Below are 14,517 nucleotides of genomic sequence, written 5' to 3' on the forward strand. Positions count from 1 at the left end.
CTGTTGCCATAAACAGTAAAACAAAATTTAAAAAATACATGTACAAAACTAGAAGCATGTTTTTCTCCATGGTGTGAAAATAGGGAACTATAAATATTTCAAAACATGATCATTCCTTCAGTTCATGAGAGCACAGCCCAGATGTGCACGTCATGGGAATTGGAGTGTGTTGAAAATCAACAGAATATACAATTAAATAATTCAATAAATTTGAGCTGCTAGGGGAATTTATGTGTTCCGAAACAAATAAATAAAAGGACATTCCTCTCCCATAGGGTTATCCATCTTTTACATATAATGGATACTGTATTCATATGGTTTAAATATATACAGTAAAGTCTCGTTATATCGATATCGGTTATAACGAATTACTACTTATTACGATACTATTTTCATTTCCCGGCAAATTTCTAGTCTTTTATGATATAATTAGTTCCGTTAGTACGATACACGGTTATTATGATAATCCGGTTACTACGATGCCCTTTTCATCTCCCGCCAGCCAATTTGGTCTGCTTATATCGATACAAAAGCAGCTTAAATCAATCTGGTGGAAGTGTGAAAATTAAAGTTGACTGGAAGCAGCCGTTTGCCGTGTTCTTTTTTGGTATTGAAATCCTTAAGCAAAGATTGATTTAAGCTGCATTATTGCCCACTTTTAATGCAGTTCGGCGCAGGATCGGATATATGGATAGTCCGGTTATATCTGTATTTTTTCCGACTCCTGAGAATATCGATATAACGAGACTTTACTGTATAAGGCAATTATATATAGTATGTTAGTGCACTAATCACTCAGTGTAGCGCAATCACCACGATCACCTGGTGAATGTAAACAAAATCTATGAAGTGTTTTGTTTTAGCAATAAGTATCACTGAGTTGGTCACTTAAGTCCATATTATGCAATTATTGCAGGCATGGGAGTGTGTGGTCCCAGTGAAGTGATCATCAGACACAATGGGATGGCTATACTGCAAATCAGTAGTAATTTGTCTTACTTGAATAGGACTTGATAAGATTGTATGGAATGAATAACGGTTAGAGGTAGTGGGCCATTTATACGGCCATCTATTGCATACGAACAGCTCTGATGCTGAGAGGTACTACCTTTGAGGTTATTACTCAAGCGTATGTACGTATGTATTCCTTCGATATCTATTAACTGACTGGTTTCCATCCTACATGTGCACATTCTGTGTCACTAAGTGTGTTGTCACATTTTCACTCCCTGTTCCTTTTAAAGTCCACTAATATGTTTTTGTTCTTCAATATACTCCTTGCTCAATGAGGAAGGAACGCCTCCGCTGGTTTTTGTTTAACTTCATATTATACACTCAATTTAACCCGTCTGCTCACAGATTTTCAAACCTCCTGGTCCCTGGTGTTATCTGAACTGCTGGTAAAATTTGCGTAGTTCATCCCAAAAGAACAACGACAGAATGGTGTGAGGACCTATCCGGAAATAAGAGGCTCCCAAACCTTTATAGAGTCCCATTAGCCCTTCCTTTTTCAGCGTCTTAGAAAAGCAGTCGGTGAATCCTTTATAAAGCTGCCCCTAAAAGATAAGAAGAAAATATTTAGCGTGGATACAAATATCATTACACATTATGTGCTGTAGTTAATATGTTTCAATTATGAAAAAGACAAGGAAGGGCATCAAAAAGCATTGCTTTAAACAAAAGGCTTTAAAATTAAAATTGGCGAAGGCCAGCAACCCATTAGAGGCTCCGTCCCGTACTGCTGTTTAACGATTCCATCTTCCTCTGTCTATAATTTCGAATCTTTTGGCCATTCTCGGTAGACAGGACATCACGAGTAACATCCAATTAGTTTCAAGTTGATGGATCTCGCAAATTTTCCTCAAGTCTGCCAGTGTGGATCTTGACGGCGTGGAGCAGTATCAAAACATCCACTACGACAGGGGTGGGCAAACTTTTTGACTCGCGGGCCGCATTGATATGACAAAATTTACGGGGGGGGGGTAGACTATATATTTTACACGTAACAGTCCACCTGGTATTATTGTATCTGTAAAATTGTCATGTAATCTGCTATTATTTATTATTTTATATTTATATTTAAATATTTTAAAAATAATAAAATATAATAATTACAATAAAATTAAAATAATTATTATTATATTATTATTGTGTAAAATATGCAAATATAACAATAATATTATATATAATTAATATAATAAGTAGCATTAATATAATAATTATAATAATCATAATAGTTCTAATAATAATTATAATAATCTAATAATAATTATTATTATTATTATTATGTGCTTGTGTCCCTTTTTTTAGGAGCACTTTGTAAACAACAGACCATGTCAAAAAACGAAATTGATAAAACCATCAAAAGGTTGGCTCAGGCCATGATGCCAGGTTGTATGTTGAGTTTAAATGAAATACTTTGGAAAGATTGGGCGGGCCGTATTCAAACACTTGGCGGGCCGGATGTGGCCCCCGGGCCGTAGTTTGCCCACCCCTGCACTACGACTACTACCGGACTACTGAAGAGGACAGCGCAAGCTCAATGGCTAATTTGCCTTAGGATGAAAGTGACATTAAGAGTGACAATGAAAGAGAGACTGACAAAGTGTGTGATGAAGGAATTACGAGGCTGTTCAATTCACACAACTAAAAATACGCAGAAGGAAGATTACAGCGATGATGGATGGATTTGAGAGAGAGATTAAATTGACAACGAAATGTCATTGCCTGGCTCCCATATTATTCCACAGACAAAAGAAAATATAGTAATAATAATAATAATAATAATGGGGAGAATAGATGACATCAAATATGAACAACAATGTACAACGTAAACAGAAAATTGCACAAATAATATAAATAACAATTTAAAGTTTAACTAGGTTTTTCTGTGTAACATATTTCTAAGTAGTAAATATCCCACGTTACAACATGGAAAGCTGCTGCTTAAGACGTGTTTTAGAGCAAATTTGTACAAATATTTTTTTTTTGTCTTGAAATTCAGTGGATGCAGCTTACAGTATATTCGACCACCCTTGTTTCTGAAGTTTATTGATCCATTTTAATGCCTGGTACAACATTTATTTGTACAGATATTTAAAATTATAGCCCTAATTTTAAAATAATATATTAAATATATTATATATATTCTGCAGGCTACGACTCTGGAACCAAGCTCTTCTCATTGCATTACTAGTATTTGGATCACTATTATTTTGGAATACAGTTGTTTTTCAAACTCATTCATGCAGTTTCGTGGTTGAATAGTTAAAAAATAGTTTTGGTGTGAGGAAAACAATCAAACAAGGCCCTCTTTCAGGTCACCTCTGACCTCACACGTGCATGAATGGACAAAAATCTCAATTTGCAGAAAAGTGAAAGCTGTCCAAATACCTCTGCAGTAAACACTTTCCACCATTAACAAGTTGTTGATTGAAAAGACAGCGGCTATACTGTGTACAAGTAAGTAAATACTTGCTTGTACTTGTGAGTTCTGACAGAAAGTTGCCAGCTTACATTGAGAACCTGACTTATAATTAACTACAGTTAAGAATGTCCCCTTAAAGCCTGTCGTCACCGGCAACATCAGTGTGTACATACCAACCACTGAAGGTGGTATGAGCAGCTCCTCTCTCATGAATACATTCATTTCACTTGAAGGTCATCATGCGAGACATCAGCATATTGCAAAATAGTCAACATAAAATGGAACCTCCAAAGTCAAACCTTCCAAAAACAGTACAATTGGTAGTTAAGGGAATATTTTCTGGCAAAATATGTCTCAGAAGTCAAAACTTGGGCATCTAAAAGATTATGGTATTACATTGGATGTCCCACTGTGTGTCTACCTCACCTTGCCCTGGTGATCCACAGGCTGGTTGTAGAGCCGAGTGCTCACCACATCGAAAGGTGTCATCGCCAGCACCACCGCCACGCTGCTGATCATGCCGGCGCTCAGTGCCACCAACCAGCTGTCCTTTGGAAACACCTTAAGAAGCAGAAATACCAGTAAGTGTAGGAGACACACACACACTTTCATACATGGTTTGTGCCATGTTTATGGACAACTTGTCTTGTACTGGCGGAGGGTGGGTCTGTATTCATTTTGTGCTTTTATTTTGATGTTACGGTCTTAGTTTTACACAATAAATAAGACACATTAGATCACTACAATGTTGGACACGCCCACGGTCCGCGGGTCAATAAAGATTGGGGATCACTGGTCCAATCAAATGATCTTATGAAAAGCACCAGTGAAGGTATTTTGGGTGCATTTTTTTTTTAAAGCAGCAGTTAAAATTACGCTCTGGACACTCTGCAGTACTGCAGTTATGCAAGCACCATACTTGGATTTGAGTCTGCCAGCCGGCCACTTATTAGGTGTCGGATTACTTTTCTGGAAAGTTTTGCCTAGAGCGCTGTCAGTTTTACAATAACCACTCCCAGTCAACAAACTTTTGACTGTAAATGATCAAGGACCAAGCCGACAACCGTCATTGTGATATTCAGCACATTACAGCATCTAAGATGCCATAAATATTAAGATTAAGATATGCCTTTATTCGTCCCTCAGTGGGGAAATTTGTATATATAATATAATATAATATAGCCCAAGAGCTTGCATTGACAGGCTTCCTGCCTTGACAGGATGTAAAGAAATGTCAGATGAGTCAACATTCCAACCTGAAGATCAACCACCAGCTCCTTGGCGGAGGAGAATGTCGATAGTTGAGAAGCTGAACCCACGCTGACCCTCGGTATGGCAGCACTGGCGCCCCTCCACAGTCCCAGAATCCCGTGCTCCTTGTAAATAACTGCCAGAGCATGTGTCATCCCCTATGCAGAAAGAGGAAAACATTAGTAAAGTCATTAATAATTCTAAGAGTTTTCATTCCTCTGTGTATGTTACCTTGTGTTTATACTGATGTCCTACAGCAATGGTGGACTGACTCTGCAGATGAGTCTTTACCTGTCATTCAGGCCACACAATTGTAAATTACAGAAGAAGAATGGGAGTCAGGTGACCGATACTACTGACCAAATAGACAGGGCTGCCCATGACAGCTCCCACCACTCCTGCCGCAGCTCCGGCTATGATGGTCTTCACCGCACTGACCCTTCCATCCGTGTGGATGTAGCCAGAGGATTCTATGATGGCGTACGAGCCGAGGCGGACTCCATTCATAAAAAACTGATACACCAATCCAGGCATCAAACCTTTCTGTAAGCCGGCCAAGCCATCCACTTTACCGATGGTATAGAAAGCGTGAAAGACATTCCGGTAGTAAACCTGGTAGGTGCCCCGACTTTTGAGCTCTCCCTGCAGTTGCATGCGCGTCTTGACCACCTCCAGCGGGTTGGTCAACAGACAGGCTCCGCATGCCGCCACGCCGCTTAACAGGAAGTCCATTTTGAGGTACCAACGGCGATGCTGGGGGGGGGGGGGGGCGTCTAGTACATAGAGCCGTCCTTCACGGCAGGCGGCAGCGTGCTCTCCTCTCCTTCACTGCCAGGAACAAAAAACTGTCATCAAGTCACGCGCAAGCGCACTAATGGGCCTCACCCGTGGTGTGATAGCTTCAGGGACCCCTCGGCAAGTCGTAACTTTGACTGACCAATAGACTCCACATTCTCAGAGTAATGAAATGATTACATCTAAATTACATACAAACTTGTATTACCTCTCACCTGCTTTTGGGCTTTGGTTTTTAGCGTGCTCGCTGTCCATGTAGTAGTTTTACACCTGGAAATAAATACGACATATTCAGACTGATAAATAATATTCTGGACAATGAACAAAAGAAAACATCAGGTGAAAGTTCTTAAAATTAATTCTGAAATATTATGTATACCATCTGTTGTATATAGATAACAGTCGTTAAAGCGGCTTAGACTGTGATGGAAGGGCGTCGTGACGTCATTACGCCAGTTTGACGCACCAATGAAAACAGTGTGCGGTTACATGTTTTTACAGAAGGGGGCGCAATACAGCAAGTGTTTTTGTATTTATTTAATACTAAGTCCACGCACAGCCGATACCAATACTTTTTTTACTTAAAACTATTCTAGATCATTGAATGAGTTTGTGATTTTGCCTTTCATTTGTTGATCACGAAATTAGAACAAAGAAGAATCAAACAAACAAAGAATCTGCCTTGATGTGGAATCATCACTGTATCTCTTTGATGGCAGCTCCTTAAAGGTTGCTCAGATGTGGAACTGTCAACAGATTACATTGTTTCCTCTTGTCTGTCATCTCATTTTGACCTCCTTTGTATGCACTTTTTTGCTAAGTCATTCGCCTGCCTGAACCCTGCCTCCCTTGCTGGCCAACCATCCCTGCACTATCCACCAAGCATTCCCACTGCAACTATTCAGCAACTCTTGAGTCTAAATAAATATGTAATATTATATGTATATAATAAAAATGTACCAGCATACCCGCGACCCTAATGAAGATGAGAAAAAGTCACAATTAACATCTTTATCTTCATTCAATCACTCATTTTCTACCGTGGGGTACACCCTGGACTGTTCGCCAGCCAATCACAGGGCACATATAGACAAACAACCATTCACACTCAAATTCATACCTATGGACAATTTGGAGTCACCGATTAACCTAGCATGTTTTTCGAATGTGGGAGGAATTGAACCAACCACTGGACCGCCATGCACCCACATCTTTATGTTATGAAGAAAAATAATATTTAAGGATGAAATGATGTATGACTTCTTAGCATACGTGCATGTGTTGTTTTACAAAATATCAAAGTTAATTTTTCTGTATGTGGCCCCCAATAGAAAAAGTTTGGACATTTCCGCTATGTACTAACACATAGGCAGGAGTGCTGCTTGGGGGCCCCCAAGGGCTGACAAACGCCTACAAACCTCTACAGAAGTGGGCCTATGCAAAGTGTGAATTTTTGCTTGTAGCCCCAGCAGATTCTAGAACAGGGGTGGGCTAACTTTTTGACTTGCGGGCCGCATTGATATGACAAAATTTACGGGGGGGGGGGGGGGGGGGGGGGGCAGACTATATATTTTACACGTAACAGTCCACCTGGTATTATTGTATCTGTAAAATTGTCATGCAATCTGCTATTATTATTTATTATTTTATATTTATATTTAAATATTTTAAAAATAATAAAATATTATAATAATTACAATAAAATTAAAATAATAATTAATATATTATTATGTAAAATATGCAAATATGCAAATATAACAATAATATTATATATAATTAATATAATGATTAGCATTAATATAATAATTATAATAATCATAGTAGTTCTAATAATAATTATAATAATCTAATAATAATAATTATTATTATTATTATGATGTGCTTGTGTCCCTTTTTTCAGGAGCACTTTGTAAACAACAGACCATGTCAAAAAACGAAATTGATAAAACCATCAAAAGGTTGGCTCAGGCCATGATGCCAGGTTGTATGTTGAGTTTAAATGAAATACTTTGGAAAGATTGGGCGGGCCGTATTCAAACACTTGGCGGGCCGGATGTGGCCCCCGGGCCGTAGTTTGCCCACCCCTGTTCTAGAACTTCCACCATACACAGGAACTATAAGTCCATCAATTTTGTCTTTCATACTGTATAACAGACATTGGCTTGGCGGGTCTGAAGAAGATCCATCCATCCACTTTCTATGCCGCTTATGCTGGAGCCTATCCCAGCTGACTTCGGGCGAGAGGCGGCGTACAACTTGGACTGGTCGCAGGACGCATATACTAGACAATCACTCACACTCACACCTATGCACAACACATGTACGCACAGGGAGAACATGCTAACTTTACACAGAGATTTGAACCCAGGGATTACTGATATCCTGACTATGTGGCCAACATGCTAACCACTATGCAAGTGCCTGAAGATGTTTTTACGTTATTGTTCTAAAGTGGCTGCCCCTCCCATGATGTCTCGTGGCACATTATGACTATTCAATATGACTATTTAGCTACAGTAAAATGTATGAGAGTCATCTGATATCATGTCTTAACAGAGCACACTTTTACATTTAATCCAGTGAAAATCACTTATCACTTACTGCTCAGATGATTCAAAATACTTGGCAATTTGTCAATAAACAGTGCCTGTGACATATAATAGGATTTGCGTTTCTGGCACAATCAAATAAAGCACACTCACCAGGTGCTTTATTTGGCACACACGCACACACAAAGACCAATGAGAGAGCTTTATCTTCTAATTGCGCCTTTAACTAAGATAAACATGGCCTGTTTACATTAATGTAAGCATTGCTCATGCTTACATTGTTTTTAATGTGGTTGCAGTGGCTTACATAACACGTCTTACATTTTCCTCTTACTAAATCAGGTAACCAAAGCATTACATACGTCACTATAAACTATTGTCCGGCATCATTACATTGTGATATTCATTTAGAACAAACAACATCCCAACATAGGTACAGTAGGTGGGTTTGCTTTTTGCCACTGAGCTGGATTAGACTCCAATATAGAACTTGGTTCACCTTTAAACTTTTTAATAGGATTTGTGATCCGGTTTTTAAAATGGGCCCATCTTGTCAGCATTTTTGAGGCTTTTAAACCTTTATTTAAAAAAAAAAAATCAATAAATGGATTTAGTTCCATCCATCCATTTTCTATGGTGCTTATCCTCAATTTAGTTCATATATTAAAATGTATTTATCGTTCACCCATAAACCATAATATACAGTATGAATTCCAATGTAACCGTTGTAAAGAATGCACATTTGTCAGAATGAATACAAATCAGCCTGGCAGTAAGTGTTTGCTTTGAATTAAATGATGCTCACTCGCTGAGTCAATGACTTCTAATAACTTAAGACTCCTTGGGCCAGTCACACTAATAGCTTCTGTCAAGTGGCTCCTTGTTTAATCCTGGTCTGCAAATGAAGCACCATGGGAGGATTTCAGTTGCACAGTAAAGCTCTACCAGATGCTTCTCCCTTTCACTACGCTGCAAGAGGAGAGAAGGGAGAGTATCCAGAGGTTAGAGCGGTTTCAAGACTATTTCTGCTTGTTGGAAGAAGAATGAAAAGAAAAATAATACATTGGATGTCTCCTGAGTGGATGTAATTTATTGCCCACAAGTCACTGTTGGACTCAAATTAAGGTGAGTATTACTCGGCATTAATCAATAATGTGTTTATAAATTGAATTGCTTCTTAAAAGTTGTGTTTTTTCAAACAATATCACTTTAAGTGTATTACTGATGAGTCTCATCATTCTTTATAATACTTTAAATAACAACAAACACTATTATATTTTATCATACACAAAAATACACATTTTTCCAGGTTATACAAAAAATGTAATTTAATGTATAATAGAATGTTTGCCAGCAAATCCCCAAATGTAGGTTAATTATCATTGAGGTCAGTCAACTGTAAATCACAGGTATCAACAGTCAGGGTTAATTGGATTATGCAAAATCAGGGATTATGCAAATCCTGAAGTATCACTTGCCACAGCATGTGTGCCAGGTCAAGATGTTTAAACCCCGGACGTCCTAACTTGGCAATCCACCTTCCTGCCCTATTTTCCTACAGCTGCAAGGTACAATATTTAGAAATACATATGTTTATTAATATAGACTTTTCACTACATACAGGATATGGAAGTGTAATTTTAAAGTGTGTAGCAGCATCAGAAATTGTGTAATACTGCATGTGTTACTTGTAGGGTTTGAACAGCAGGGCGCAGCAAAACACTAGTACATTTCCCTGTCTGGAAAATACACTTTTCTCATATTGTATGTTCACCTTTGTCATGGCAGTGGATTCACTGGCCACACTAGCTTGATACACGCAACGATAATATAAACGTGATTCGACAGTAATATTGCATAGGTATGCACAGTAAAATACCACTTACAAAATTACATTTATTTTGTATCTCTGCATTGAGTACAGTATCCACGGAGGATGATTGATATTTTACATCAAACTAAAAAAAAAAGTTGTATTAAAGTGGACTTATTATGCTTTTTCCACTTTTCTGACCTGTAAATATAGTTAGAATGTTGTATTCTTGTGTTAAATGATGCCAAAGTTTCAGATAATGAGGTTTGAGCATGTGGAAGTGAGCCCAGAAAGATGTTTGTGATGGCTCAAAACGCTCGGTTTCAAAAGGCGTGGTAAAACTGACCCTGTGTGATGTCACAGAGGGGCGAACTTCCTTATATGGTTCATAGTTAGGAAGCACTTCGCAGCAGCGTCGGTGGAATAAATAAAAACAGACTGTTTTGGCAGGTAGCATGAATCCAAGGAAACACAGCAGGAATAAGTGCAGATTCTGGAAGATCGAAAACATTTTCAACACGGGTTATTGTGTATCGCTGCTCTATAGGAGACCAGGGTCTGTGACCCCTATTTGGGTCCCGACCCCTAGTTGTATCATTGCTTACAGTAAATGTGCAAGTACAAGAACTAGCCAGAACAGAAACATGATCAAGAAAGAGTAATGGCCTTTCACCATTAAAATAGAAGCACAAAAGACATAGCATGATTATATGATATACAGTAAAGTCTCGTTATATCGATATCGGTTAAAACGAATTACTACTTATTACGATACTATTTTCATTTCCCGGCAAATTTCTAGTCTTTTATGATATAATTAGCTCCGTTAGTACGATACCCGGTTATTATGATAATCCGGTTACTACGATGCCCTTTTCATCTCCCGCCAGCCAATTTGGTCTGCTTATATCGATACAAAAGCAGCTTAAATCAATCTTTGCTTAAGGATTTCAATACCAAAAAAGAACACGGCGAACGGCTGCTTCCAGTCAACTTTATTTTTCACACTTCCACCACCAGAGTGCAGCACACACAGCGGAAAACACCCGTCCCTCGCGCCTACCCTTGGGTGGCAACACCTTCCCTATCGATAGTTCCGGGGTGAATTATGTCCCGGTAACCGGTAATCACTACAGCGTAAGTTTATTTTTATTTACTGTAGTACAAAATGTATTGTAGTACAAAAGCATGCTAGATACGCAATCCATGAACTCAAGGAAAAAATTACATGCCATATCAAAGATCCGCCCACTTTTAATGCAGTTCAGCGCAGGATCGGATATATGGATAGTCCGGTTATATCGGTATTTTTTCCGACTCCCGAGAATATCGATATAACGAGACTTTACTGTAATAATAACTTTACATTTCCAGAACCAACTGACTGGTCTTGATTATTTTTGCAGACAAAAGTCGTGAGCATGGACATCGGTGGTTTGGAGACAGTGGTGGCCAACTCGGCCTACGTGTCGGCCAGAGGAAGTGTCGATGGTGCAGCAGCCGCCTCCTTGCGCGACAAGAAAATGCGAGCCAGGCTGAAACTCCCACATATCAGAGATTGCCAACACATGAAAACGTCAGTGGACACCACCTTTGACAGCATATGCATCAAACAGCCCATCGGCAAACGGCTCTTCCAACAGTTTCTGGAGAGCGAAGCCACCTACCAGAGTGCTGGTGAGCTGTGGAAGGACATCGAAGACTATGTCATATGCCAAGAAAAGGACAGAGCTCAAAAGGCCCAAAAGATTGTCAACAAATACTACGAGTCAACATCAAAGAATTTCTGCAACTTCTTAGAAGAGAAGGCCATTGCTAGAGTGAAGGAGGACTTCAAAAATGTTCACGGGGACTTGTTTAAAGAAAGTGAGAAACAGCTCCTCAACCACCTGGAGAAGAAGGCCTTGGACGGCTTCAAGCAGAGCATGTACTTCCTGCGTTTTGTTCAGTTCAAGTGGTTGGAGGGCCAGCCTGTTGACGAGGAGTGGTTCATGGACTTCAGGGTCCTCGGCAAAGGAGGTTTCGGGGAAGTGTATGCCTGTCAGGCGAAGGCTACGGGTAAAATGTACGCCAATAAAAAGCTGGATAAAAAAAGGCTGAAGAAACGCAAAGGCTACGAGGTAAAGTTCAATAAGCTCATTAAGATAAACACTGAACAGGAAATAAAGAAAGAGTAGATTCAAATGACTGTTGGGGTTAAATTTTTACTACGACGGCTCAGTGCAAAGAAGCTTGTGATTCTCCTAACGACCCTGCAAAGAAGCTCAGCACACCCTAGCTTGTTGCTTCTAATTGAATTGGACAATGAACATGTTGTTTTGTAGGTCGATATTTAAAAAAAAATCTACTTCTAAGTCAGCTGTCTATTAGTGGATGATTGATGCTTGAAATTGTTTGTCAACAAACTCCTCCAAAGTTCCATATATTTTCTATAGCGTTTATCATTATTATTATTTATCATTACAAATTTCCCCACTGAGGGACGAATAAAGGCATATCTTAATCTTAATCTTAATCTTAATCATGTTCAGGGTCTCAGGAAGACCTTGAGTCTCTCTTAAAGGTCGGACCAGTCATTTATGTGAACATTGACAGATCACGATCATGGCTGTTTTCCCCTTACTAATGCTGCCCTTGCCCATGTTTAGGGTGCAATCGTGGAGAAGCGTATCCTTGCAAAAGTCCACAGTCGCTTCATTGTGACATTGGCCTATGCCTTCCAGACCAAGACTGACCTCTGCCTGGTTATGACCATCATGAATGGTGGGGATCTCAGGTGCTCTATGCATACACTGACTACACCTTCACACACGCCAACACACATCAAATGATGACGATATTGTGCATTGCATATTGGTTTGTGTAGTTAACACAAGTTCCACTATACGCTCCCATCTCCACTAATTAACTAAAGTATAGATAAACCTTAAAGCTAAACTACACATTAGGCTGCCTGGTGCGTCATGCTTTAAGTCAGACAGTAAGAGTTCTTAAGAGGCTAAAGACATCTTTGGACTATACATATCGACCCTCCGAAACTACCTCTTTTGCCCTTCATTCCCAGCACATTCCCGTTTTAATACTATACCACTTCCTTTATCTTCCACATATTGTCCCTTATATTCACGTCTAAATATTGACAGGCATGCTTTGGACCAATCTTCATTTTCCTCCATCCTGCCACAGGTTTCATATGTACAACGTGGATGAAAAGAACCCTGGTTTCAATGAGAAGAGAGCGTGTTTCTACACAGCGCAGGTCATCTGTGGACTGGAGCACCTTCACCAGCACAGGATCATCTACAGAGACCTGAAGCCAGAGAATATACTGCTAGATGATGCAGGTGAACTCTATCCCCTGGTTTGTTCTAATACAGTATGTTTACACGAACCCACTGAAAAACTAGTATGTCTCTAAAGAGACCGCCATTTGCCAGCACAATAATGTCATCACTAAAATGCACCGGTGTTGCGGATTGTGTGGAATTCCTGGAAGATGAAAAAAAATCACAGTTCCGGTATGGCCAGCATACTTATACTATATCACATGAATCAACGTATACGCTAATGTTGGCTCCGGTATAAATGTGCCCTGTGTCGTTGCACATATCACGTTAAGAAAAAGTCACATGACCAACACAGTTGCTGTTTCACCTGTCACCGAGTCACAAACATGGGTTTATAAGGATTCCAGATCTGACTTCTATCATCGGGATGCAATAGGAACATCCATCCATCCATTTTCTATAATGCTTATCAGGTCGCGGGGGTATGCTGGAGCCTATCCCAGCTGTCTGGGCACACTCACATTCATACCTGTGGACACCAATTTTGTTTACCTTTGTTTACCATATTTACCTAACATGTTAACCTAACGGCGGCACGGCGGTATAGTGGTTAGCACGCAGGTTAGCTAGGAGACCAGGGTTCAATTCCACTGGAATTTGCATGCGTGGGTTTTCTCCGGGTTCTCCGGTTTCCTCCCACATTCCAAAAACATGCTACATGCAACAAATTGGTGACTCCAAATTGTCCATAGGTATGAATGTGAGTGTGAATGGTTGTTTGTCTATATGTGCCGTGTTATTGGCTGGCGACCAGTCCAGGGTGTACCCCGCCTCTCGCCCGAAGACAGCTGGGAAAATGAATGAATGAATGAATGTTGACCTAACCGGAGAACCCACGCAAGGGAGAGAACGCTCCACGCTCCATGCCCAAGTGTAGTACTTCAAAGTGGCCACAAACGCACAAAAATCAGCTTTCTCAATGAGTGACTATGGACATATGACTATCCATATGACGATGACTACCCTGTAGCGTGTTCAACATCCATTGTAACCATGTATCTCATCACTTTGTAGGACATGTTCGCTTGTCAGATTTGGGCTTGGCTGTTGAACTTCCACCAGGAAAAGACACAACTACAGGCTATGCAGGAACTCCAGGTAAGTGAGAAATCTTGAACAGGACTTGGATCCTAAAAGGTTCCCAAAAAATACAGAGTTTTATGTGTATTAACTCTATTCAATTGACTCATTAAATGAAGGTTTCATGGCTCCAGAGCTGCTCCAGAAGAAAGAATATGACTACACTGTCGATTATTTTACTTTGGGAGTTACTCTGTTTGAGATGATTGCAGCCAAAGGGCCCTTCAGAGCACGAGGAGAGACGGTAGAAATGAG

At 39.8% G+C, this 14,517-nt stretch overlaps 2 protein-coding genes across 6 annotated transcripts in view; one reads left to right on the forward strand and one right to left on the reverse strand.

Moving 5' to 3' along the window:
- The window catches only part of slc25a35 (solute carrier family 25 member 35), a 23,912-nt gene continuing 9,395 nt past the window's right edge, over nucleotides 1-14,517 (reverse strand). For 2 of the 4 annotated variants that reach the window (XM_058086737.2, XM_078787696.1), the window contains exons 2-7: nucleotides 5,689-5,743; nucleotides 5,039-5,506; nucleotides 4,910-4,969; nucleotides 4,684-4,836; nucleotides 3,854-3,988; nucleotides 1-1,556 (exon numbers count right to left, since the gene is read on the reverse strand). In XM_058086737.2, the coding sequence (XP_057942720.1) occupies nucleotides 1,386-1,556; nucleotides 3,854-3,988; nucleotides 4,684-4,836; nucleotides 4,910-4,969; nucleotides 5,039-5,410 (891 nt within the window). In that variant the 5' untranslated portion in view covers nucleotides 5,411-5,506; nucleotides 5,689-5,743 and the 3' untranslated portion in view covers nucleotides 1-1,385. Of the gene's footprint in view, nucleotides 1,557-3,853; nucleotides 3,989-4,683; nucleotides 4,837-4,909; nucleotides 4,970-5,038; nucleotides 5,507-5,681; nucleotides 5,744-5,852; nucleotides 5,879-14,517 lie in introns of those variants that run through there. The other 2 variants (XM_058086738.2, XM_078787697.1) reach the window with 2 other exon arrangements.
- grk1b (G protein-coupled receptor kinase 1 b) overlaps nucleotides 8,948-14,517 on the forward strand; it is a 6,953-nt gene continuing 1,383 nt past the window's right edge. Inside the window, exons 1-6 of one of the 2 annotated variants that reach the window (XM_058086736.2) lie at nucleotides 8,948-9,147; nucleotides 11,242-11,955; nucleotides 12,484-12,611; nucleotides 13,022-13,179; nucleotides 14,197-14,280; nucleotides 14,382-14,506. In XM_058086736.2, coding sequence (XP_057942719.2) covers nucleotides 11,257-11,955; nucleotides 12,484-12,611; nucleotides 13,022-13,179; nucleotides 14,197-14,280; nucleotides 14,382-14,506 — 1,194 coding nt within the window. In that variant the 5' untranslated portion in view covers nucleotides 8,948-9,147; nucleotides 11,242-11,256. Of the gene's footprint in view, nucleotides 9,148-11,225; nucleotides 11,956-12,483; nucleotides 12,612-13,021; nucleotides 13,180-14,196; nucleotides 14,281-14,381; nucleotides 14,507-14,517 lie in introns of those variants that run through there. The other variant, XM_078787674.1, reaches the window with a different exon arrangement.

The sequence above is a fragment of the Doryrhamphus excisus genome, linkage group LG21 (assembly GCF_037039965.1).
Source record: "Doryrhamphus excisus strain RoL-2023G ecotype Guam linkage group LG21, RoL_Dexc_Guam_v1.1, whole genome shotgun sequence".
Lineage (NCBI taxonomy): Eukaryota > Metazoa > Chordata > Actinopteri > Syngnathiformes > Syngnathidae > Doryrhamphus > Doryrhamphus excisus.